At 38.0% G+C, this 27,364-nt stretch overlaps 2 protein-coding genes across 31 annotated transcripts in view; one reads left to right on the forward strand and one right to left on the reverse strand.

The window, feature by feature from the left end:
* Positions 1-20,370, reverse strand: part of FARS2 (phenylalanyl-tRNA synthetase 2, mitochondrial) — a 258,563-nt gene extending 238,193 nt beyond the window's left edge. For 7 of the 29 annotated variants that reach the window (XM_035560310.2, XM_035560307.2, XM_035560303.2 and 4 more), the window contains exons 1-2: positions 20,115-20,250; positions 14,523-14,599 (exon numbers count right to left, since the gene is read on the reverse strand). Coding sequence is in view for 5 of the 29 variants with exons in the window: in XM_050708627.1 (XP_050564584.1) it covers positions 13,225-13,272 (48 nt within the window). In the remaining 24 variants the exon portion in view is untranslated. The other 22 variants (XM_050708627.1, XM_035560279.2, XM_050708628.1 and 19 more) reach the window with 8 other exon arrangements.
* LYRM4 (LYR motif containing 4) overlaps positions 20,242-27,364 on the forward strand; it is a 94,146-nt gene continuing 87,023 nt past the window's right edge. The window contains exon 1 of one of the 2 annotated variants that reach the window (XR_004780754.1): positions 20,242-20,495. Coding sequence is in view for 1 of the 2 variants with exons in the window: in XM_035560317.1 (XP_035416210.1) it covers positions 20,410-20,495 (86 nt within the window). In the remaining variant the exon portion in view is untranslated. The remainder of the gene's footprint in view (positions 20,496-27,364) is intronic. The other variant, XM_035560317.1, reaches the window with a different exon arrangement.

The following is a 27,364-nucleotide window of genomic DNA, read 5'->3' on the forward strand; positions in this document are numbered from 1 at the left end:
TACACAAAGAAACAAAATGAAAAAGAAAACAAAGCCTACTGGTTTGTTTGACTTCATGAGTTTGAAAGTAAAATGGCTCTTTATTAGCACTAACCTTTATCAGCTGCCAGATATCATTTTTTACTAGAACAATGAATGAAGGCATTAGAATTTGGAACAGAAATCCAAACTTTCCAAGACTGAGATATTTTCAAGCTGACCTTTTGATTCAGAGCTATATTTATTTTTTATATATGACATATGCAGATGAAAAAAATAACTGTTTTGTTTGACATCATCAATTATACCACCTCAATAAAAGCAATTCAATCACATAAAACTATCTGGGTTCATACAGTTATCCAGAACAAGGCAGACCTCTATACATTCACAACTGTCTTTGACATCCAAAGTTATCATATTACTTTAATTTCCTTTACACTAACTCTTGTGCATAAACGTTTGGTACTAACGTTTGACTTCCATATAGCAAAAATGTGACAGAATTAAGCTTAAAATATGCTTACATAAACATGTATGACGAGAAAGGAGTATACAACAAAAATAATTTTTGACAAAATACAAAACCACAAAATCTGAGCAAAGATGTGCCTACACAAGACAGAGTTCTGTAAAAAGCCCATGTGTATGAAGGACAGCGTTGCCTCAGTAGTTATTAGAACAGATTTTTAAGAACTTCCCAACAGTGTGCTTAAAAACCACCCACACTAAAATGAAGCAAACAGATACTGCACTGGGTGCAACAGAAAAGTTATGTACCACTGAAAGTTTGTCTAATTTAATAATCATGATTAATTTAATACTCAGGATACCTATTTCTTCATATTAAAGGTATTTTGATTGCATGAATTCTTTTAAACATGATTGCCTTCTAAATTTTGTATCTCAACAAGAGCTACAAGAAGTCTGGCCATCCCTGGGACTGAAGTGTGACACCTAGTTCTTTAAGCCTCAAGCACCTTAACCAAATTGCAAGATTTGGCTCTTCCAGCTGAAGCACAGAAGACAACACTGTAGCCAGCATTAAAGGGTGGCTAAACACACAGATTATTTCCACTGTTTTGTATTCCCTGCTTTAGCATCAACCCACAATTACGTAACGACAACAAAAAAAGGCTAATGTTATTTCTTTCATGCATGAACTGCCCCCCACCTTTTGAAATAACCTGGTTTAAGAGTGACAATTGTCAGATATAATGCCAAACATAAAATTCTGTTTAAATCCAAATGAAAAAGACTTCCACTAAAGCCAATGCGCTCCTGAGGTCAGGTTACAGATTTTACAGGTTACATGGCATCCCCCTTCTAGTCCAATAGAAACATCTGTGTTTTTTTTTTTTCTTTTAATAAATATATTTGAAACATTTGGAGCAAAGCCTGCATCACTAAGAACTTTCATGCAAACTAAGCATCCTTAATTTTTAATGCCAACTGTAAAAATGCATCAGGAGAAAAGTTGAAGTTATTATAATGTTAATCATCCAATATGTTAGTAGCAAAACACCTCTTCTCTCCACTCCTTTTGTTTACTGTATCTTATTTTTAATCATTTGTCTTTCAGTATGATATGAGTACGTTAAATTGCTGTGGGAGACGGATCTTGCCCACACTACAGGAAAGAACAGAGGTAGCTAGTGCACACAGCCAAATAATTTCTTATTTCTAAAAGGCCTTGGACGGGGCTTTGCATGCGCTGTTCGAAGACTTCTCATAACTTTGAGAACAGTCCAACCCCAAAATTATTTAAAGATATATTTTTCTCATTTTACCAAGTATTAAATTGTTCAAACTGTAAAAAGGAAAAAAAGCACACCCATAACTGATATCAGCGACCTATAGTTACAGTCCATTGAGACAATTTAATACTATATTACAATGATCTTATGAGGACGGGAGTCATCCCAGGGCAGGGCATCCTGCCTCTAGTGTGCATAACGCTCTTCATTTATTTAGGAAGAAATTGTAATCACCTACGCAGATATATTCCTAAATTCCAACCTTCAGAAAGATTTCACTTGGCTAAAAGCCTGCTACAGAAAAATCTCGAAGTTTCAGCATTTTCTTCAAAAAGCAGCATGCATGACAGTAACAAAACTTGATATAATTCTTTAGGTCTTAATTTTAAACTGTATTTTAGTTTTCTAATCTGTCTTACATTCACATTTGTTAAATACAGCTAGCTAGTAAGAATTTCCCTGCCCAGGCCTGAAAATATTCCAGCATTTTAGAGTTTGGGCTGGAAAAATCTTTCATGGAAGTAACAGTTCTATTTCTTTCAGTGGAAGTAGGTTCAGTCTCTAAACACATAAGGATTTCTCTTAAAGATGAAATTTCACTCTACATAGTGACCATAAATTTATCCTGCTTTGTTCAACAGATCTGTTTCCTGAATGTACTCAGAATTATTCAGTAGCTGTTCACCATGAGGCAAAAGCTGTTTTTCATCCCTTTCCTTTCCATACTGGTTACCAGATCCCATAATTGTTGGCGCCTGCCTCCCTGAAAATAAAGAACTTACTAACTAGCCCAACCATAACAGTTATACTTCTGGAAACCATCATTTCACAGAAGTACAGCAACCAAAAGGATCCATTCCACCTTAAATATCTGAAACAAAGCCTGAAGGACCAGTAGTTTGAAAAAGGCATTAATTTCTCATAAAGAGAACTTATACAGTTGAGAATCAATGGCACGATAACTACAGAAACCCAATTTTATTGTGTACTATTGAATTCTTTTAATAAGCTTATGCTGGCTTATTTCTACTCACAAACAGGCACTGTGTGGATAATAGCTTTAAAAGTACAAATTTACCTGCTTAAAAAGATTTCTTCCTAAGAGAATGGACATCTGAAGTGGAATTATTTTAGCCACATTTGAAGAACAAATTAAATGCATTATATCTTTGCTGATGCTGACACTGGTAATTTCAGCTTCCACTCTACCTCAGAAAAACTTAGTCTATGACAACACTCCTAATGATGGCAAAGTCCAACCAGACTAGTACTGGACAGGTAAACTCTGTTCTCTGTCCAGAAAACAACTTGTGTCAGATGAATCATCGTTTTTAAGCTGTTTTGAGCATCCACTCTAAGTGTATGAATCTATGTAATTATTTGGCCTTATCATAGTATGCTAGGGAGAGTTTTGTTTAAATAATTATGCTGGCTTTCCTGGCTGGCTTGGAAAATAAGGAAACTTTTATGAGCAAAGCAAACAAATGAGCAAAACAAACCAGATGCTCCTTGTGGTACATAGTAGACGAAAGTTTTTAGCTACCCAGATAACCTTAATTATTTTCAGCAAATAAGTCATCTGGCTAAAGTTGCTCATTGTAGTAAAGGTTCTTCATTCCTCTGTTGAGCTAAATTCGTCTTGGAGCACTCAGCTTTTCATTGAGAAAATATATAACCTATTTTTTTCCTTGCAGCAATCAAAAAGAGAACAAAGGCATGAATATAAATATTCACTTCTGAACCTAGTATCTGTTTCTATAACATCTACAGAAACTAAGAAAAGGAGGTTTTCAGGTTTTTATGCCACTTGCAAGACACCCTGTTGCTACCAAGAAATGGCAGGAAGCGTCCAGAGCTGCAATGGTCAGTCCAAACAGAGCCTTTGTACCTGGATATTTACAATCAACCTTTAAAAATTATTTATTACCTTTCATAAGAAGAGATGATGACGATGACTAGAAAACCCAAAGATCATAGCAGTCATGCATGACTGCATGACATAGCAGTCATTAGCGCTGGTGCACATTCCCCAGGTTGTACTTTATTTGTGTCCAGGATCAACAGAGAACACAGACCTCTTCCCTCAAGAATTCCACAAACAGCTTTCTACAGAAAGAATGCTGCACATATCTCTGTTGATGCTGTGGCTTCCTATGAGGATAAAAGCTAGAGAGTCCAGTTCCACATTCAAATCACAGCTTATAAATATTAAAAAGTGCTGGCTGGGCAGGCCATCAGAAGGGAAGCCTATTAGCAATCATCTGTAGGAAATATCACTATGGTTTTCTACAAAATTTGTATAGCACCTGGTGATGAGATCTTTATTAAACATCATCAGCGATGCTCTGAGCAGATAAAGTTTGACAGCTGCAAATCTTAGGTACTCCACAGTATTATATTTAAGAGTGAAATAAAATACGGCACCATTTCAGAATGTAAATATATTACCTAGTAGGCTTGGCAGAACAGCATCTTGAAGGAGAGCCAGTAAACATACGACTACTTTGTTGTCTTATTTTTTATAAAACATCTCTTATTTCAAGCAATGGAATTCAATTTTAAATTACTAGCTTTTTCAGAAAAATCAAATTGCTTTGAATATTTCCAGTAACAGAGCAAGGTCACCTAGGTTCAGATTCTTGCTTGACCATGCACACCTAAGGCATTATCACCTAAAGGCAGGTTGTTTAGTTGCAGTGGGGTATGTCTGTGTGTTTCTGTGTGTATACACAAGGGAAATGCATTCTTTTTCGTCAAACCATTTCAAATTCCATGGAAGATTTTTTTATTTATTTTTTTTTTTTTATGTACTATGGTGCTCAAACAATCAAATTGGCTGGCTCACTGTAGTACAAACTGTCCAAGTATACGTTGGAATATTGCTACTGCTCCAAAAACCTTTAATAGAAGCAATGGGAAAGGAATACAGAAAATACAGTGAGAGTTACCTTTCTCCATCACCTTTTGGAACTGCAGTAACTTCCCCTGGAACGGGAAAAACAGGTATGATGAATTCTCAAAAGCACGATCCAGATACAAAACAGCCCAATGGTGTGGCAACTAAAATTCTCCTCGTTGTCCCTGTTGCTCTCAGCATACAAAAACTTGTTTAAAATCTCACTTTTAGGTCCTCCAGAGAATTAACACATCTGTTCTAATAAGGGTCTATCTCCCACATCTTAACTTCTCCTGATGGTTACAGTCTTCTACAGTGCAAAACTGCCCACCAGGAAAGCAAAGCCTAATGACAGCAAGATACAGACAGTCAGAGCTGGGCTTATAGGGAAGACAGAACTTAACTTCTCCTAAAGGTAACAGTCTTCAGGATCTGACTCCTTTAGAACTGAATACAAGCTTTACTTCTGTAAGTCACAGAATTACAGAATCAGAATAATTTAGGTTCAGAAGACACCACCAGCAGCAGTCTAATGCAATACACTATCCAAAGCACATCCAATTAACGGAGGCTGCTAAAGCTCATCTAGTTGGGTTTGAATGCCTTCAGAGATGAGTTTCCACAATTTCTCTGGGCAACATAATTGTATCTATTTGGAATGTAATGCTCTCCCCCATGAGTTCGCTTGCTAACATACAAAACCAAACCTATACTTAATGCATATTTTCCAAGACTATACATGCTTAACTTGGGAAAGAATGAAAGCTACATAAGTATCTTGACAAGTCACACAAAGAGAAATCTCACATTTATAAATTCACTTCTCAGGTGTTACAAACCTGTTTTTACTATCTTCCTTGTCTATGCCTGACTTGAAGTGTTTGATATAATACAAATGCCCTACCTTTTCTTTTCTGTCTAGCTACCAACATAACATACTGATGGACTTTGCAACTCTACAAGGTGAAGATGGTAAAATTTCTCCGCTGAAGACCTGCTTATCCAGAGTACTGAGGAAAATATATATATATATGCTGGAAGAATAAACTGTGATTTCTACAGTAAAACAAACCACCAGAATTAAAAAAAAAAAAAAAAAAAGTGAAGATGAATGGATTTTATGGACTTCCATTTGCAAAATTATGTTTCTTAATTTTGGGTTTATTTTCCAAACACCTAGAATATTTCTACTTCAGAATTTAATTGTAGCAAGGAATTTAAAATCACAAAATGAGAACAGCTTTCATTAAAAAATAATTAATTTAAGGTCTCATATATCACCAATGGAGATGTTCATTTGAGGAGGAAAGTTAATACATTTATGACAAGCTATTGTGTCCTTTTCCAGATGATGGCAACACACTGACAGCTTTAAAAGATGTAGACGTGTCAGTTTAAGGTTTCTTGTTTAAGCAGCCTTCTCCCTCTGCAGCAATCTAACAGCTTATGTTTATTTTTTCCAGTCTTGGAGATCATTAGCAAATGTTGTGATTTCATAGAAACTATAATGTCTTCTGTTTTAAGCCCTCCCCTATAGACATACACTATTCTTCTAAACAGAAGCTTACACGTTGTCTTTCGGACTTTTTCATAAAGCATGCCTTCTCAGTTCTTTAAAAATATTTCAGACAGCACTATTCTCTTTTCCATTTATGTACCATGTGTCAGCCAACGGAAGATAATTCACCCTCAGTAGCTTAGAGTAAGCTTTTTTTGCAAGCAGCAGAGCCAGCAAAACTTTATCTCCTCTGGGTCTGGAAGCAAAGCTTTTTTGCAGTTTCAGTGATAAGGAACAAATTCACCCCATTACCTCTGCTTTATCTGAGGCATTAATAGAGGTGCTGTCCTTTATTCGGCCTTTTTTTCCCCTCAACCTACACATGTAACTTGTTGTCTTTTGAAATCTAGATACCCTTTGTGAAATTTGACTGAAAAGCAGAAAAAGGACTGACACCAGACGTACACATACCATCTCGCAGCCTTCACTTCCTTTGGAATCTACATTTTAAAACTGTAATTTTTAAGAATAACATTAAACTCAACCCAACAGTGTCATCAAAAATGACTGCAAAACAAAGCATCCAGCCACAGCATAAGTGAAAGTAGCACTCCTGTTCTCAAAAATGACACAGCTTCAGCCTATTCTCACTGGTAAAGGTCATTGCTAAAGAACGCACAGCCAATCCGCCACTCTGAGGGCAGATTACACTCACATACCATCTATTTCACTTCTTCAGATATCATTCATCCAGGATACTCACTGCTTTCACTGGGCTGGAACACGTTTAAGTGTGAACAGATTGATCAACATCCAGAAATCTGAAACAGCTGCCATTGAATTATACTTGAGCCAGGGAGGGTTTACTAGAGAGACTTCGTAGAGTCAATCCATATACGCACACAGTGGCTGTGTAGCACATAAACTGCATGGTTCTCTGTGGGCGATCCTGGGCAGATGCATGCAAGTCACTGCTTTCCAAAGATTCTCTTTTTTTTAAGTGTTGGGAGATATGACAGCAACGATGATAATTTTTTGAAACAGTAGACTATACAGGAACAGTAAGCTATGAAAGAGCCAAAGAAGTCAACTAACTGACATTTTCAAACACAAGAAACCAAATCCTAATCAGTAGAAAACTACTAATTACATCTTCAAAAATCTTGCAGCAGTCATCAAACAGCAGGTTTTTGACAGAACCTGAAACTGAAGTTTTCCCAACATGTACAACAATATCCTGATCATTTACCTGTAATGTTTAAAGATATAACAAGCAAGATATACATATCTTGCTTCCTAATTTATTAAACAATATTCTTCTATGCTCTTACTCCCATGTGACACCACAACAGGAGAACAAAAATATATGACTTCCCTACTATTTCTTAGATTCACACTGTAGAAATGAAGTTCTCCTTCTAAAAAAAGTTATCAATTTTTTGAGACAAAGGCTTACCTAGGTCTCTTCTCAAACACGAATGTAGAATTAGCAATACGAGCTCATCGATCAGCAGCTAGAAATAAAAAAAAAAAAAAAAAACCCTTAGATCACCTACTCCATTCCTTCTCCCAGGTCTGGATCATTCCCTAAAGCACACAGATATTTTTGTACCCTAAAATCATTGTAGATGATAAACATTCACTTATCAGTGTGGTGTGAGCATGTTATGCTTATTTATGAAGGCAATGTCTGCCTCAAAAGTGGAATATGCTCTGTTGCAGACAGTACATAAGCTCTTTTTTCTTGTAAAGCAGCAAGAACCACATAAAATCCCAGTATCTTGCTGGTATACTACTTAATGTTGCTTCAGTAATTCTTAAATGTCCCCGTGAAAAAAATTGGGGCTCCTTTTAATATTTTCTGACTGATGCAGACCTCATTTTTTAGGCTCGTTTTCATGACACGTATACAGCTATAACATCAGAGAATCCCTATTTACCAGGCTGTGAACTGGGTGTAAACTATAGGAAATAGAAGTAAATCCAAGTGACAGATTCATGGCTAGTTACACAACTGCTAAATTGAGAAAGGATACAAGCTAACACTCCACTTTCTACCTTGGTATTTATACCTGCTCTTCCTACTTACACTCCTAATACTTAGAAAGTCTGCTAGCTTTCATAAACTCTCAGACTGTAAATCATTCAGACTCGCAATAGTATCTGCCAGTATTTGCAAAGCAAATACAAGACTGATCCGCATGGAATCTCCACGTTCAGTGTAAATACACACAACCAGTTCCCAACACCTTTCCTTGCAACAAACGGTATCTTAACTTCAGGAACTGCTGTAGCAAAGGCATAGGGACAGCTGACATAATAAGGTGCAACACAGCACAAAATATTATGATAGAAATCTGGTTGATGGCTAAGGACGAACATTTGGCCATTTTCAACTACGACTGAGCAGTGGTTTGGCCGACAAACCTGATGTAAACTTGGCTTTACACAGAGAGGTTTCCTCTGGTTAACCCTGAAACTTGCATAACGTAAAGGTGCCTCCCAGCATGAAGCTGCACTTTACATGATTTAAACAAACAAAAAGACAGCATGATAAGCGATACCCTCAACATGAACATGTAAAGATGTTACTGCACAACTAAATGTTTGACATTAAAAAATTTTTTACTCTCCGGCAAATTCAACCTATAGCAGTAAAATGTCTAGCTTTTGTATCGAGGTCCAGTGTGAAGAAAGCCAACCATCAGTATTTCTACACTTGCCATATCATAGAGATACAAATACATTGCTTTATACCATCTCAGTAGGTAAGACTGGAAAAGCCAACATACCAGCATTTCCCCAAGCTTGCTACTAATTAGATCATATACATACAGGTTCAATCCAAGGATGATCAAAGCCAGTGAAAAAAAATCCCATTTAATTCAATGAGCTGTGGATCAGTTCCAGGCAGCTAGCTGCTACCCCATCCTCTTTCTTCTTTATCAAAAGCACTCTGACAGTGTGAAAGTGAAGAGGACTCCATGAGTCTACAGATTTTGTACTTTCCCTCAGAGCTGAATTTTAAGTGAATTATTTGATAGTTGACTACGTTACATACAATTAAATAATCTTTTTCATAAAGCTGTATTATAGGCTACTGCAGGTTTTGAGGGAAAACAGACTATTATTGTTACATCAATAGTTCTAAAAGATTTCAGCTAGATCTTTCACAGACAGGTTTACACTCATTATAAATTTATGTACCACATTGTTCACCACTGCAGCAATATATTGCAGAATCCAAGCATGGGAAATGTCAGTCCAATGTACTTGAAATAAAGCACTAAATTTATAAGGCTTCCTAAGATTAAGAGAACAACAATCTGTAGTAATTTAAAGTCAAAGAAAAAGAATGAACATTCAGATCAAATAACTGCCTATTTTTAATTAAATTTCAAATGCAATGTAACGACTGTTCGACCACTTCAGCCAATTGGGCATTACTAAACACATATATGAAACCTATCTGAATAACCTTTGATTCAGTTCTTGATAACAATGCTTTTTCACATACTATTTTTCACTAGGTGACTGTATTAAAAATGAAATCGTTTAATTTCAGCACCTCAAAACTCATCTCCCAGTGCTACAAAGATGTTTAATTCAGTCCCTTGGTACTTGGGGTTTAAGCAAATCTCTGTTCAGATCAGCATGAAGGTTCTCATTGACTTAAAGCAGAGCTGGCCAGGAGTAAAATCTCCATTTGGGAATTCAATATATGCAACACTGCTACTAGATGTCACATAAACAATGTCTCAAATCTAGTGGGCATTGCATATGAAATCAAATAATAAAAAATATTCTTCCCTGTTCAAGAATCAAGTGTAAGTTAAATGAAAACTGAAGCTGTCAGCTTTTGACAGGAGAAATGGTGTCTGTATCTGAAACTTCACATTCCATTTATATAGGGACACAAGCTTAAATGAAGAATGGTATTCAGACACAGTTTCAATAAAAATTGCATATGCAATGCCACCCAGTCAGCCACTACATTCTTCCTGCTCTAAAAAGTAAGAGATGGTTCTAACCTCAACTCTTGAGTGAATATAGACATATGTGCAGAATAACATGGGCTGTATGTATTAAGATATGAGTTAAAAAAAGCTACCTATAAATTCACCCAGGCACTAATGTTGCTTTTGAAAACACTTGAGAGACTTTCTTCTACTTTAAAACATTACTGTTGGCTCACTGTCCTTAATAAGGGCCCATTATCTCAAACACATAAAGGGGTCCTACAGGTTGTACTGAGAAGTAAATTCTACTTACTGACATTTTTGCTTTACATAATGCAAAAGCCTTTATTGTTTTAGCATGATTCCTTATTTCCGAAGCTCTTTTCTGTTGACTGAGAGAATAAGAAAACAATCAGAAGATTTTTTTATTCTTCCACTTACATGTCAGTGATTTAGTCTGTTGTGCTCCCTCGCTGCTAATGGGATTTAGAAGCAGAAGACCCCTTCATTTCACAAGAATCGTTAATCCAAAGTCTTAGGTTGGAATTGCAAATAAATACTATGTTACTGACTCTGTTTAGAAACACCGTGCCATCATTAATATTCCATAACAAATCACATGGGTTGTAGATATTAATAAGGCAGAAAAAAATGTACAGAAAAAAGCAACTAATCTGGCATGATGTAAAAGGAGTTGGGGGGGGGAGGGGGGGAAGCAGCCTACCACATAGATTTCTAGATGGCAGTTCATTCCAACCCATTTCAACTATACAAAATGCTGGATGTACATGGACAGCAGGATTCCCAAACAAGATGAACAGCTCTGTCAGCAAGTCTCATGCAGCCACAGTATTTGTCTCAGTACAGTTGGTCTCACAGCAATACAAATTTCAGAGGATAAAATAAAAACCACATAAGGCTGCAGTGCTGAGCATTTTCAGTCTTGCTTCCTTTACTCTGGTCTTTTTAGTAACCTTATTTACTCTCTATATATTATTTTAACTACTCTGCTGTTATTTCCTTGATCCCAGCAATAAAATTTAATCCACAGGTGGACAGATAATTATTTCTTCAAAATCCCATGTCTTTATCAAGGCTCTGTGCTGCCTCATCAGTCTTCCAACACATTGCTGTCCTGCAAGATGAAAGACTTACTTTGCTTTCCTAAAAACAAGCATATTCAAGAAGACTCGCATGAACTAACTGCCTAGCCAACCTTCATTAACAAGATTTAAAATTTTACTTTGAGTTTCCTGTCTTTTGTTAACCCCTATACATTCATAACCGGAGAATATACAATTTGTAAATATTCTACTTATATTATGAAATATTTTCTATATATATGTAACTAAAGAAATGTATTAAATATGTTGAAAGTCTAAGGGTAAAAAGCGTAGTCTTCTTCTTTAAAAATACTTTAACTGCAACAAGTGATACTGAATTATAGACAGTGCTGCCAAGAAATACTTTTACAAATTTTAAAATAAAATCCCTCAATTTAAAATTCTGCCTGCTCAAATAAATATCAGACAAGTTTTAGGATGGATTTGCTTAAATCTGTTCTTATTTCCTGATACAACCGTGCTCTGGTTCTGTTAAAGTTTACAGCTAGGATTAATTTAGTCAACGACATTTCATATGTATTCAGGCATACCTACCGTGTAACACTACATTTGATCATGTCTGAACACCACTGACTTTACAACATTCAAAAGGTGTGGACATCTCCTGTAACTTATTAAAGAACTAGTTCCAAAATATTCTGTAGCAAGCAAAGCAAAGGAAGCGTCAATAAGAACATAGGTTTAAATTTTGTCTCCATCCATTCCTGCTACCAGAAGACAAGGAAAAAAAAAGTGTGACAGTATTACAACAGAAAGAACATCGCCAGCATCGCTAACTTACTCGTCTGTCACTAATGCTAGAAAATAGAATATGCACACAGCACCAATATGCACAATGGGCTCCCAAGCAGCATCATGCTTGAGCATGAATGGTAATTCAGCGTTACCAGGTAACATATCCTGTAAGGCTGGATGATGTTGATATACTTACTCTAGACAAAGCACAGCACAGAGATTGAAAGAAAACCTTTGCTTGAAATGCCTTGAGGAAGCTATATATTGTAATTATGTCAGAGAACCCTTCTGTGACACCATGCATTTGAAAATAAGCAAGCCTTAGTGAAAAGAAAACACAGAGCTCAGGGTACACATCTCAAACTATGGTCCATGGAAGTATTTCCCCGTCTACTCTTCAGAAAACAAAGGCAATATCCCCTCATCTTGCATTTTTGAGCCAAGATATACATACTGACTGGGTGGAAGAAGCTATACAAATTGCAGAAAAAGAGAAAAAAACATGAAAGAATCAAATCTCTACTAGTAATGAAGAACAAGTTGTTATTATAGGTCAAGGTCATAAATGACAAAACAATCTTAAGTTAATGTCCATCCATTGCATACTAAGAAAATAAAAAAGTTAAAATATAACAGTCTCTTATTTTTTCTTCAAAACTATTTGTAAAATTGCAATTTGTAACATGGAAAGTTCCACATAGATCTAGCAGGCTCTGTCACTCCAGGTTTGAAATGAGAGCAGTCAGGGGACACTGTGGTCAAATGAACTCTTAATAACAGGTCAGAAGTAGGAGTCAGTAGAACCTGTGAGGTCTTTTAAATAGTGTTTATTAAAATTAAAAATGAATTTAAAAAAATACAACAAGCATGGTTTTTCCACTAAGAGTTCAAGTCTTCATGTATCCAGAAGAATTTGTTTGTAGAATGAACGCTAAATTAAAATCTATCACAAGAAAACAATGAAGCATGGAAGTATCAGAATAAAATAAATTGCAGGGTGAGGGCTGGGGGAATACAAAACAGTCAAAGACTGTCAGACAACAGAGACGGAAAGAGGATGAAAAACAGAAAAAGAAGCTAACCAATTACGTTACATAAAACATAAGATGCCATAACCTATGTAAATCCCCACTCAATCATTTACTTTATCACTCAACATCACTCTACTTGGAACAACTTTCTTCCATAAAACTTGACAAAGCTAGTGTGCCAACATAAAAGACAACTAGCTTTTCAATGTCCAACAAACCTTCATAGAGAGATGACGTTTAATTACCTCTTCAATAGCTGATAATTTTGTATGTGCAATGCTGTATCTGTCCATTTTAGAACATTATTCCAGCAGTTCCCTTGGGAAGTTAATGTACTATATAGTTTTTCACCCTGAAAGCAATTAGTATAATAAAATCAAAGTTGGAATCAGTGTTGCAGAAGAAGAAAAGTTATGTTTTTGGCAAAAATAACTGAGAAAACAAAAAGGTTATGTCAAACCAATTTTCAAATCATACACTTTTTTTTTTTTAAAGAAGCACAAGTAAAACTCTGCAAGAACCCTGACAATCTGCCCTGTTTATCTGCTTTTTCAACTTTAATAACACAAACACACTTCACCAGGAATCATTTTCAAAAAAGGTGAAAGTTAACCACGTAACTCACCTGCATAAAAATTGATGGAAGGTAACAAAGCATGTATAGCACCAAGAAAAAACAACAAAACTGATCCTAGGTTATGAGACCTCCTTGAAAAAGCTAATTCCAGAGTTTCTAGAACAAGCAGATATTTAAAATGCAGGACTCCAGACACATGAGCTCTCCATAAAACTTGCCAGAAATGTACTTCAAACTACTCCTTCCCCATTGCTGCTTTTCTGCAAAATGTTAAACCTATCCCTATGGGAAAGCTCATAGCTACATTTCATCGGTCTGTAACCCCACCTAAATCCATCCTCATCCCCAGTTTGAGCTAAGACACAAAACTTTATGAAGAGACACAGACACACTCTCCCTTTAACCTGTTCTATGTCCAGGAGAGGAAAATAACATTGGAAAGTTAATGGTGAGATTTTGTAAGGCTGTAACTATTACTCCTCATCTAAGCTCACTGAGCTCACTCCCCCCTCATCCTGTGCTGGATTCTAACTTGGATCAACTATAAATTGTCTGTAAAGTCAGGACAGTGTATTGGCTGTTCTCACACTGAACAGCAACTTACTGCATATATAGTTGGACAGCTTTCAAAGGAACTATACTCAAAGAAATGAACACACTCCAGTGTAAATGTATAACTTGCCCTTTAGAATACTATTATTGCCTATCTTTATATCTTGCATCTCATCATTTTCTTTGTCTTGGTATTGGGAGTAAGGAAACCCATGAAATCTATACATTAGATATACGTTTTAATGAAATAAAAGTTAGATATGTAGCAAGGTCTTTAACAGTTGCTGATGAACATTTTTTTATTGTTACTATTTTAAACAGACAAGGACTGAAAATTTGTTATTAACTAAAAAGGCTGACAATGCTGGTGTCAAAGACAGATTCAGAACATTAAACGTATTTGTAACCACTTACCAGCAACTGGAGATAATATTTTTGCAGCTCTGCTTCCTTTGCCTGTTAGTGCTTCATTCCTTCTCTTCAGGGACAGGCTGAAAGGCAAATTTTGACACAATCAGCCCAGATATAAAGAACTGGAACAGGAATAAAATTAGAAGAAAATTCTGTCTAGAAGTGTGAAGGCACGTAGGAGATATTGACAATTTATCTTATCTTATAAATGCATCAGAAGCATGAGATATTGATAAACATGTTCTTAATGCACTATTATGAATGCTGGCCAGAGCTCCAGGGACAAAAAAACTGGTATTGACAGAGAATAAAAGATCAAAAATGCCAAGGATCATGCCAAATTAAGGTATTACCTTAACGACCACCATTATTACAGTGCTCTAATACAGGTCTCTTACTTTCCTCATTTCAATGAAAATGTTACTCCATAGTTTCCTTCCACATCAGAGATACTCTCTTCAGATTTGCTTTTTTTTTTTTTTTTTTTTCATATTTAAACTTTTTTTTTCTGGACCAAAAGTCCAAGCTAACAGAACAAAATGTCACATAGATGGATGGCATCATATAAAAGGGAAACACATCAGAAATGGAAAGCCACATCTCCCCTCTCCTCACCACAGTCAGAAAATTAAACAGGCAAATTGCTTATAACCCACCTCATCCTTACTGCTTTACACATGTATCGTAAACCACTGTCTTGCTTAAGCCTTCTTTCAGTAAAAATGCAAAATATTAGTGTCCCACATGTACCTTTTGCAGAGGTCACATCTTTCCCCAATTACATGTTTTCCACACATTATACAAGACTCTCAGCTTTTATTTTACCTTGGAGGATAACTTTTCCTACAGCAGCTCCACTCTAGCAGACAAGAATGAGATATCTCCTTTTGATACTTTGCTTTAGGAATTACTTCCAGGAAATCAGCACTAAATGAGTATTCATAAGGAAACACTTAGCGAAGTGGATATTCAGGGAGGACTTAAGCAATAGCCCATGACTTGGGTGGAGCTAGCCCCTGTATTGTGGGCCATGTCCACAATGCAGGGAACAGGGGAAGAACCAGGATGCACACAAGCTACAGGTGGCCTTTGGTTTCCCATACCTGGAATGTGGGTCTGGGTAATCGGAAAAAAAAACTGCAGAACAATGCCTGATGTGAATGAATCCCCAACGCTGCAGCACTGAAAATTGAGGATGAATAGCGTGACCTTCACCTTTACAACCACCACATGACTACGTGAATGCTTTTACACATATTTGCATAAAAAAATCATATATGATACAAATCACACATACAATCACAAATAAACTCAAGAGAAGGATGAACTTTGCTCTAGGAAGATGTCTCAGATGCAATCATAGTCCTTAATAAAAAGGCTGGCAGTACCCTCTATAACCAGCCTATCAAATGCAAACCACAAATCAGCAAAAAAGATGCAGGGGGAATGGCTACAGAGAGATTATCAGTTACTCTTAAACAAAGTATCAGTCCTTGTTTTCCAGCTAAGTTTGCTTCCTCAGCTAAAAATTTCAGTATCTACTTAGAAAGAAGAAAAATAATCAAAATAACTACATAAGTTAGCCTGGATGGATGACAGCTGTGGAGAATACGATGATAGTGTAAATAACAAGAAAGGAGAGGAATTACACACAGTGACCCCAAGAGGCATAACTGAAATAGCAGGATGAAGTTAGGTAAGAGGGTGGCTTAGGCTAAGCAGCAGAAAACATTACTTAACAGCAAGACATGATATAAAGTAGATTATTTTTCCCACGGAAAAGGAAGTTATTTAAGACTTGACAAGATGAAACTGGAAAGCATAGCAGAGAAAGCAGTTGTGAATTGATGAGGTCATGGATGACAACACTTAATAAATCCTGTCCTTTCCTCCTCCTATGATTAAGTTTCTCAGTAAAATTTCAGTATAGCAAACGACCACACTGAAAATACTTTCGCTCCTGGTCCAGAAAAATACCTTGGATTTCATCAGCATTAAGGTCAGATGTGTCATGCATCTGATGTAGCTATTACACACTGAATTATTTGAATATTGTTAGTAATATTAATCCCCTATTACTTATTCTTTGGCCTATTCCTGTAACAAAATTATCTTTTAAACTCTGGACAGCTATAGCATTTTTTATTCAAGAATTTCAAAGTACTTCATAGACACATGTTCGCCATCAACAACTTTCAAAATAAACAGCGTATGTCATCACAGCACATCATTGGTCCAGATGTTATCTGACAATTGCTGAACTGCACAGTCCAGCTGCTTAACATGATACACAATTACCAGGCAATACAATGCCCATGAAATGCTCTAGTGTTGCACATGGTCACAGGAAATTACAGAATTAAAACTAAGATCAAAAAACAAAAACAAAATTTGCTGTTCCCTCCAGTCCAATACCTGCAGCACTAGGAATCAGGAACTAGCAAAGGTTTAGGAGCAATGATAAAACAGGAATTCCTTGACGTGAGCAAGTATTACACCAGAAAACCAACTGCTGGATTTGGGTGTGTTTTTTTTTATTTTTGGTGTGTTATGTGTTTTTTTTTAAATTATTATTGCTATTCTTACAGTCTTACTTTACAAAACATTCTGCAATTCAGTTCAGAAAGAAATGGGGTAACATAAAAAATGACAGAGAAGAGTTTCCTCCTGCATTTTCTTCCCTCTGAACTCTTAAGTAGAGTTTTCCAAGATGCACTCAGGAGCACGGATGAATTTGAAACACAGAAGTTTCTCCTCCTGATTAAAAATTTCCTCTTATGTCCTGTCCTATAAGACAATCAAATAAATCCCTTTTTATAAAAAAAAAAAAAGCATAGTTACACTCAAGGCTTCCTTTTGATACTGTGGAAATCTTGCTCGCTATAGGGAATGGTTAAATTGTAATTCATTACATTTGTGAGTGAAATCCAAAACTTCCCTTGATTTACCACCCCTATTTTAAAGGATCTACTCTAGGACAGATAGGATCTCACTGTCCATCAACACTAACTGCAGGAAAGGACAGAGAGAGAAAGCACCACAGCAGCAGGGAAAAGTTAACAAGTTTTCACGAACTGGAAAATAATCATTAAGAGATGATAATATCACAACAATCAATTATCATTCTGACCCCAAAAGAAAAATAATCAACACGAACAGCAGCATAACAGGAAAGCGCATGTTCTCTTGAAGTGTTGAGTGCCATGTCATAAAGCTGAGATAGTGTACCGCAAGGAGCAATTTGGCAACGTACAATAGAACATCCAATATGTACTGGTGAATATAACAGCTGTTTCCTTTCACACCAGTCCATGGTCTCTTCAGGTATGTCATCCAAATTCCCCTTCTTTTTCTTTTAAGCAGCTACAAATTCAAAGTGTTAGTAACTATTCCAAATATTGATACTACTCATCATTCTCAAATTGCTTATTTATCACAAGAGATGCAGAAAGGAAAAGCACAGGCCATCTTCCTCCCTCGGACCAAATGCCAGAAGTAAAGACTTCTGTAAAAATGAACACTGACCAACCCACTTCAATGATATGCATGCCTGCAATTAAAAAATAAATCTCTTCTCCCATCCCCATAAAAGGAAAAAATAAAACAGTGCTGAGTTTTAAACCACAGGTTTTTTTTAAAAAAAAAAGGGAGGGGGTGAAGGAAAGAAAAACATCTTCCCACACTTTGACTGGTCCTGACTTGATGTCTAAACTAAATTCAGGTGTGGATTCCCATTAGAAAGGAGGAGACAGTTTAAGGAAGCCATCTTTTCTGCTTCCCCATACATAGGCTCTAATATGATGTCACAGGAAACAACAGGGGTCATTTGGGCTGAGTGTGTGCTTGAAGTTCTCTGCAGGCTTGCAGCAATGCACCTAAACATAAGGCTAGCAGGAACATGCAACCCATCATATTAAAATTACAGACTTCATTCATAGCAGAGGTAACGCCCACTTTCTGCAGAATGACAGGACTTCTAAGGATATAATCTATAGCTTACAAGAAAAAGCAATAGGAAAACACACATGAAAATATTTTTTCCAGTCAACAGCACTAGTTTGACTGCATAAAGAGAAGTTTTGGCTTAAAAATTGTTCTTATCTCCTGATGTCAAATGAAATTTAAGACAGAAAAGGGAGGCAAGAGGAGATTTCTGAGGAAGGCCTCAAAAACATGATGCTTATCACAGTGCCTCCCTGGCTTGCATTTTTCTATAAAAATGCAACATTTCCTATAAAATTTCTAGATCTGTTTTATGATAAAATGAACATCCAAGAAATTTGGTATGTATGGAAAATCTCAGTTTCCAGCAGCCTAAAAGGGCTGTTAAAATATAGCAACCACGTAAGCATGCACGCAAAGATGAATTTGAGAAGCTCTGCTGATATCCACATTATTTAAGAACTACTTTACTTCTATGCAATTGCATCTGATATACAACCAGCACAAACAATAATACTCAAACATGTATATAATAAAATATGAGTTCAATCCATAGCAACAATTTAAGCACTTTTGCCAGAAACACATGTAGAATATATATATAAACACTGTTTATGTACAAAACACACTGTAAAGAAAGTAAGAACATGTAATCACAGAAATCATATTCCTGATATTATCAATACAGCTGGGGCAACATACATCTAAGTTGCAAAGTCAAATTTCTTCTCCAGTGGCAAAACATTCAGCAGAAAAGGATGTTATGCATGTAGTTTCCAGCAACAACAGTATCAGGATGCCTTAAACATAAACAAGAACTGAAGTGGTTACGTAGAACAAGAGCCCCAGCCTCACAGCAGTGGAAAATAAAGTCTAAGATTTACCAAATAAACACATAGAACCTACTTGTTAAACTGTTCAATTAACCTTTTATTCTGTGGACCGTACAATACTGAGGTACGGTGTATATGTGCTGCTGCCTGGGTACTGCTTCTTCAAGGCCAGTTTTAACACATGTGGGCCTGTGTGTTAAACTCACCAATAAAACCGGTGTGGTCATTTCTCATGGCTATGGAAAAATTAAGAGAAATAGTAAGTGGAGGCTTCATCTTGAAAATGAAAGTGCTGAGGCAGGAAATCCTTGTTAAACAGTGAGAGCTTCTAAGGGAGGTTAATTTAAACAGCATCTGAGCTACAACCGTACTGATCAAACGTTAGCTATGGTTTCATTAACAGAATTCAACTTAAAATGGGATATTGAAGCAGGAATGATCCACAACCACAGAACCCCAGAACAGCTGGGGTGGGCATGGCCCTCTGGTCCAAGCCCCTGCTCCAGCAGGGTCCCCCAGAGCAGGCTGCCAGGGCTGTGGCTTTTGAAGATCTCCAAGGAGGGAGACCCCACAACTTCTCTGGGCAGCCTGTGCCAGAGCCGGGTCCCTCTTGCAGTAAAATAGTGTTTCCTGGTGTTCATGTGAAACCCCCTGAGTTCCAGTTTGTGCCCGTGGCCTCTTGGCCTGTCACAAAGAAATTCCAACGCAAAGACGACACGCTAGCTGCTGTTTATTTCCAGGCCCCACAGCGATCCCACCTCCACGCTGCACCTTCCCCTCCCTCCACCACTCCCGCCTTCCACAAGGCCACAAAACTGACCCGCAAACACCCCGAGGACGACCACGCAGCCCTCCAGCTACACCCATCCACCCGCCGCCAAACGCCGCCCGGCCCGGGCTGCCCAGGCCGCGGGCCCCAGCGGGCCGAGGTCCAGCGGCTGTGGCCGAGGCAAGGCCCACGCCGCCACTCACCGCCCCGCCGCGCGTTCCGCCGCCGCCCTGCCCCTTCCCCTGCCCGGCCGCCGCGGGAGGCGGCTCCGGGAACCGGCGCGGCCCCGTGCGCTGCGGGCGGGGATAAGCGGCCCGGGCGGGAGGAGCCGCCTGGTGTCGGCAACATGGCAGCGGCCAGCAGGGCCCAGGTGCTGCGGCTGTACCGGGCCCTGCTGCGGGAGAGCCAGCGCTTCGGCGGCTACAACTACAGGTGCCTCTCCCTGCGACCCCGGGGGGCTCGGGGGTGGAAACGGCGGGGTGGGGAGGAGGAAGAGGAGGAAGGGGCAGCCCATCGTTGCGCGCACGTCCTGAGCTTGGGGGGCGCGGAGCAGACGAGGGGGTGCTGCTCCGCCGGGTTGCGGGCCCCTGAGCCTCCCCTGCCGGGTAGAGATGGCAGGCTGAAGGAGCTCCTGCCCCACAGGATCTTGCCTCAGATCTGGCCTGGGCCAGCTGCAGCCCTGCCCGGGTTGGGTTCACTACCTAAGCCTGCTGCCGCACGCTGTGCCCGAGCTCGAGCTCAGGGTGTTGAACACACTGTAAGGTGCGCTTGCCCAGCCACGCAGGTTGCAGTATGGAGTAGCTGTCTGCTTTCTGTGGTTATCTGTGAACGATGAGCAGCAGTATTTGGCAAAGGGTAAATCGACTTGTGTGCTACAGGCATAGGCCTAGTCACATTTGGGTGCCTGGTCATATTTGGGTATCCACAGCAGTCGTAGGGGCTGCTCCCCATCATTACAGGCATGATTACATTACCTACTAGCAGCCGATTCACTTTGCCACTCCGTTGAACCTCAGAGACACGTGAGCTACCTTTGTTGTGAATCACCTCCAGCCTGGCAAGAATAGTGGAGCTGGAAGCAGAAGCCTTTGAACTTGCGTAATGGCAGGCTCTGTACTCTTCAACGAATAACTATTCCCCAAACTTCAAGTGCAAGAAAGTGCCCTGAGAGAAAAGGCTGCAGGGCCAGACCTCAAGTGGAGCTCACAAGCCTTTATTGCTGACTTCTTGCAACTGTACATGTGTGCATCACATTCCCCTCCTTTAGTTCCCCAGCTATCAAAACTTCCCCCTGCTGTCTCAAGTATCCCAGCTTGCTGTTATTCTGGACAGCAGCAAGAGGATCACATGTATTGGGGACAGCTTGAGGCTGTGAGAGGTGTGGTTGGTGAGCAGTTGTGCGTAGTTTCTTGTCTGGGCCGCAGTGTTTCCAGCAATGGGTTTGTGCTGGGGGGCTGTCAGTGAGAAAGCTGGGCCCACGGTGCTGGGAGGAAGCAGGCCAGCAGCAACTGGTGGTACCAGCCTCACACCACATGTGGGCTGCTTCTATCCTGCTTCTTTCTTATGGAAAGCAAGGGATGTAAGAACCTGTTGTCATTTCTTCTGTGTAAACTATACCCAAAGTCCACACCCCCATCAAGGTTCTCCAGAAATGAGATATGCACTTGGGGGGAGGGGGGGGCTCAGCTGTGTGGAAATTTTGGCTTACAGCTCAAAGACCAGGCCGCCTATCACAGAAAAACAAACATACCGGTGAGTGTTTTTATACTAACAACAAATTTTATAGCACTGAAATCATAAGGTATGCATTTACCTTGGGTATCTGCTATCTTCTGGCGCTATATCACAGTGTAAGCTTTCACTTTTCTTAAGAAAAGATCTTGCTCAGGTTTGTATGGCCTTGTCCTTAGATACTATAAAATTGGAAAATGCATAAAGTCTTGGTGTGTATACATATTTGTGAGCACTAAACTCAACAGCAGTTTCTAGTGGGAACCAATTGGCAGCTGTTATACCTAGGGGTCTGCTGGGACCACAACAATCCTTCTGCCTTGGTTTTTATGCCACGCCCATAGCTAAAACAGATGGCCTGTGAGCTTCTTTTCTGATAAGCAGTTTTGCTGTGTCCTTGGGGCTGCTGTAATGTGATATTGCCATACCCTGGAGTAAACTTAGTGACTTTGTAAAGAACCAACTTGTACCAAGGTAGGACATACTGAGGATGAATCCTATTGATTCATGACTTCAGCTGGAGAATTTCAGAGCATGGTTGCAAACAGTGCGTATTTAGAAGTGTACATCTGGAGGATGATCTGCTGGTTATTGGCTCGTTATTTGCTTCCTATACTTTTTCTCTGAAGTGTGCATGTAGATTGTGATGTAAAATTGAATATTTTTGCTGTGTAAATTTTCTATTCTACGTGTTATCTTCTAATACCAAGTTTTCTTCTGCCACCCCAACAGAACTCCTACTGCTGTAAATGTGAAAAATAGCATTAAGATCTTAAAGTAACTGTGGTCACCGCTGACCGTCTTTAGAATAATAGCACTCTGGAGTCCAGCACTAAACATTATGGAGTGTTCCGCAGCCCAGGTGTGCTGGCCAGGTTTGAACAGCAGGGGAGAATTTAGTAGACAGTAAGTAATTTCTTGTCTGCCATTCTGCCCCATTACGCATGCAGATGGTCTGAAGAAGGAAATGTGATTTGTACTGGTGGAAAATCAATACATGAAGGTGGAAGATGTTAAGATTTGAGTCAAAAAAGGTGTTTCTTAATGAGTGTACTGTTTTCTTCTGCGTGTTTGACAAAAAGTAGATCCCTGATGGTTTATAACATGTCAGATTACAATCTCAATTAAATTCTATTAAGGTGGTAATTTCTAAATAGTATTTCGTTTGCAATTTATATAGCAGCTTTATGTTGTATCTCTTTTTGGTATGGAAAACAAAAGGATTTATGAACCTCTAAAAACTGATAAAACATTTGATAGCCAATGAGGATAATCTGAACTTTAAAGTTTTTCATTTGTATAATGTTGCTGACAGTGGTCAAAACTCATTGTAATTGAGTGGCAGGGTAGTGCAGGACTGGAGCAGGTCACCCAAAGAGATTTTGACATTTCCATATTTTAAAGTTTTTGTGACAGGTTTAATAAAACTGCACCATGGCTGACCTGGCCTTGCCGGGGGTAGACCTACTTCAAGTAAGAGTTTGGGTTAAACAAGCTCCAGAGATTCCAGCTAATGAACGCTACTGTGATTTTATGGTCCTCAGTCTTCCTTGGCCTATGAAGATCAATACTGACTACGAACTTCTGAGAAACATCATGTTACTCGCTTCCTGCTGGTCTCCTTTCTCACTTTTTAATTTCTTGTAATTATGAGCAGTGTCACAAGCTTCAAATCCCTCTGCAGAAACTTTTTGCAAATAATTTTTGTTTGTTTAAGGTGTTGTATGGTTTATCGTATATTTATTTGTTATCTGTTATGTTCTGTTAACTGGTGGATATTATATTTTTTCTAGTCTCTTTCTTGTCCGTATAAATCACATTTTAATAGAATTTGATTTTTCTGTTAGAATGTGCAATATTACCTGATTAATAAAACTACCCAGAATATAGAAGAACCAGGGAAAGAAATAGGTCAAAACAGCATTTGCATTGGAAACAAGTGAATTGAATGCACCCAATTCCATCTGAGCCGTGTCCCTCAAGGTTTTGCAACTAGTAAATCTGATTTTTTTTTTTTTCAAATCTCTGCCACCCTAAGAACACCAATAAGCAAAATAAGTTTTATGCTTTTTTTTTTTTTCAGTGTCGGTTGCTTTTCCTGCTTTCAGTGACATAGCTGGTGATGGGATTTTGATTTAATCTTTTTCAGAAAGTGCTTAGCACTTCAACAAACTTGTTTTCCATCAAGTGATACTTGACTGGTTGCTCTTCAAGTTTTCAGTGGTTTAACTTTAAAATTTCTGACAGCATATCTGATACCGAAGTGCTACTTTACCTCCTTTAAAAATAGACTATTGTAAGCTGAGCTTTTAATACAAGGCCATAACTTCAGAAGTAATATTGAATAGATTTGTTTTTAAAAGTAAACTATTTTTTTGTTATTTTTTTACAATGGATTTTATCAATGTAAAAAATCTTAATTTTAAAAATCTCAGAAGTTGCTTGTGATAAATGTGGCTTTTTTCTTCTTATTTTGAATTAAAGTTCAGGAAGTGAAAATCCAGGGCTTCTACTATGTAGGGCAGAGCATTGTTCTTAAGGTGGTTTTAGTCTTTTGGCATTAAAGCTGTTCTTCCGAAAAGTGTTTGATTCCTGTGTTTTTACAGTAGGTTTAATCTCTCAATTTACCATAAACAAAGTGCTTACTCTTTTTATTAGCGACAGTGAGTCGAGGTGGGTAAGAAAAAAATCTCTTATGCATGTTCACTGTCATTAAATTTGGCATGGATGTCCAGATATTCTGTATGTGTAGAGGTGGTAACTATGTGTAGAGGTGGTAACTTACTGACCTAAGGTTAAATATATATATATATATATATATATGCTGATATATATTTAGAAAAATATTTCAGCTGACAAACATTCCTGTGTATGCAATAACGAATCTGTTTTTTGCAAACAGGAAAGTGAAAGAAGGTACAATCTTGGGTGCCAGCTGCTGTTATGTAAAGATTGATCAGGACTTCTGATTTAAAAAAAAAAAAAAAAAAAAAAGAGGTCTGTCATTGGACAAGGGTCTGGTTTACTGATGCACCATTTCTCGTTTCTGTTGCTGTTCCACTAATGTCAGTCTTTTCTGTTTTGAGTCTTCTTTTTAACTGCTAGCCAAGTTAAAGTCTTACTCAGATACTGAGTGTGCTGATCAACTTGTTGGGCTAAGGTAAGGAACTAGGACATAATAAATAGTATGTCAATATACTACTGTTTTAATTTTTCTATACTCTGTGTGATACGATTCTTAGATATTAGACAGTGGAGAAAGATGTGAAATTTTGCTGTAGGGAACTGCTTGACCATAAATTTAACACAAGATACTCAGAACAATTCTAATCATGTTCATCTTCTCATCTCCCAGATGGAATTCCAGGTCTTTAATTTTTAAGAAGCGTCATGAAAAGCTGTTTTATGTCTTATTAAATCCCATTTCATCTTTCTGCCTTGTTTTTTATCTATCCTCCAGGTGTTTTTTGTTGTTGTTGTTTTTTGTTTTCTTACAAACTTGTTTTGTTGGTGCCTGTAGTGTTAAGAGGTGTTTGAGAGCTGTTACAAGTTGCTAGAGAATTAATGCAACCTTTTCTTCTACCCCTGTTGCCAGCTGGGCACAGGCACTGCATCCAGCCCCTTAATACCTTGTGTCAATTAGAATAAAATGGACTTTTTGATGGAGCATAAATATACGATCAGTACATCACAGTTGTTCCTTGATTTCCTTCTTCCTTATAGGATCTAGATAGTTTCTTACATGATGCAATTTAGTTGAGTATATGGGACCTTTGGAAAGAGGGTGACCGGGGGAAGGTCTTCCTGCCAGAACTCTCTGCTTTGGTTTGGCTTCTGTCTCAGCAGTTGTTTGACAATATAATTCATACCAAATAGTTTATTATTTTTTTTTTAAAGAAAAAGCTTTTTCAAAATGGTATTCTTTCTCTTCCTCCTCTCCCAACATATCTTATTCAGGCACTTTAATGAAAATCTTGCTTTGCTTCTGGGATGTGGAATCTGGTCATTGGTTCTTTCACACTTTTCTTTCTCAGCTAATTTAGCAACCGTGTTAACATTTTCCATGTGACAGTTATCCAAGCTGGATACGCATTTTTCTTGCTGGTTCTCCTAATGATGTTTGTGATTGATGAGATCTGCCAGCAGATTGTCAGCTCTGGGTATCACATTACTGCGTATTGGGGAGGGGAAAAAAAGACTAAATGGTGCTGATGTTTGTTTTTTAAATTAAAAAAATCCAAAACAATAATAACAAAACAGAGACATGCCATGCTGTAGAAAGTACTGTATTCTGTGCTAAGTGGTAGTCTGTAACTGAGATAAGAAACCCAGAGAAATTAAAACTGTCAGTTCTGTCCAGAAGTGCTGTCTGACTTCTTTGTAAGAGTAAGATGACTGACATGCAGCCTTACAGTATCTGTGTTTTTTCCTTGGCTGTGCAAAGAAAATGTAATTGCTGGCTGTGTTCCAAGTGATAATAAACTTTAGGATTTTTTCAGTTAGTTTCCCATGTGATGAGTATGTGGCTATCCCTGAAAAAGTATTTTTGGGAAAAAAAAAGTCAGGGTTGCAAGCAGCTGTGCTATATGTGAGCCCAGAATGCAGGGGCATTTCTGGCACATGCTGTTCCCCATGCTTGTTTTGGCTTGGTAGCTTTGTGACCCAAAATCACGGACAAACATGAACAAATTGGTTTTGTAGAGCATTAACATGTATTTGTGGTTGGCCCTATTAATATTATCTCTTTCTCTGGGTAGTTAAATTTTGGACATTATTTCAGTGTCACATACCGTGCAGATCTTTTGCAGTAATGTTATTTGAGGGTCTTTTATATATACTGCCTTGTTCTATCAGAATCAGTATATCTTTGACTAGACGTGTCAGTATTGCAAGGTGGTACTTTTAGGATTGGAGTTGTGGGAAGGACTAAGAAGATTACACTCTGAATTGTAGTAAAACATGGAAATGTAAGCACTTAGGAAGAAAATCTAAAGGCATAAAAGCAAACATGATATCAATTTGTCAGACTTTGGGTCTGACAGTACTAAGTATTTCCGTTTAACTTCAGTATTCTATATATAAAATATTTTGGAAAAACAACTAAAACATTCTGTTCAAAAAGTGTCAAAACATAACCATTAGATACCATTCTTCTCTGAAATGGAATTTTAAACCAAATGGAAACAATTTTGCAAAATATTTTGATTTTTGATACTAACTTCCCCAGTAGTAAATCATTCCATCAGAATTGTTGGTTGCATTCATTATGAGTTGCTTTCCTGGATTTAAAAGGAGTATAATAATTGTCATTTTCCAAACACGTTCACTTTGGCCCTGTAAAGTTATATTCTTCAAAACGATAAAGGATAGCTACAGATCAATTCTGATGTGATCTTATTGTAACTTTTTTCCCCCAGAAGAGAGTTTTAAATACTAATAACACGCAAGAAAGAGTTTGGAGCACATAGATGGCATCCAGAGCTCTTAAAAATTTGAAGTTTTATAGTTGGAAAACAAATGAGTGGAGTCTTCCTCAAAAAATTAATGGACTTCGTTATTTTAGTAAAGGC

The sequence above is a fragment of the Cygnus atratus genome, chromosome 2 (genome assembly GCF_013377495.2).
Source record: "Cygnus atratus isolate AKBS03 ecotype Queensland, Australia chromosome 2, CAtr_DNAZoo_HiC_assembly, whole genome shotgun sequence".
NCBI classification, from domain to species: domain Eukaryota; kingdom Metazoa; phylum Chordata; class Aves; order Anseriformes; family Anatidae; genus Cygnus; species Cygnus atratus.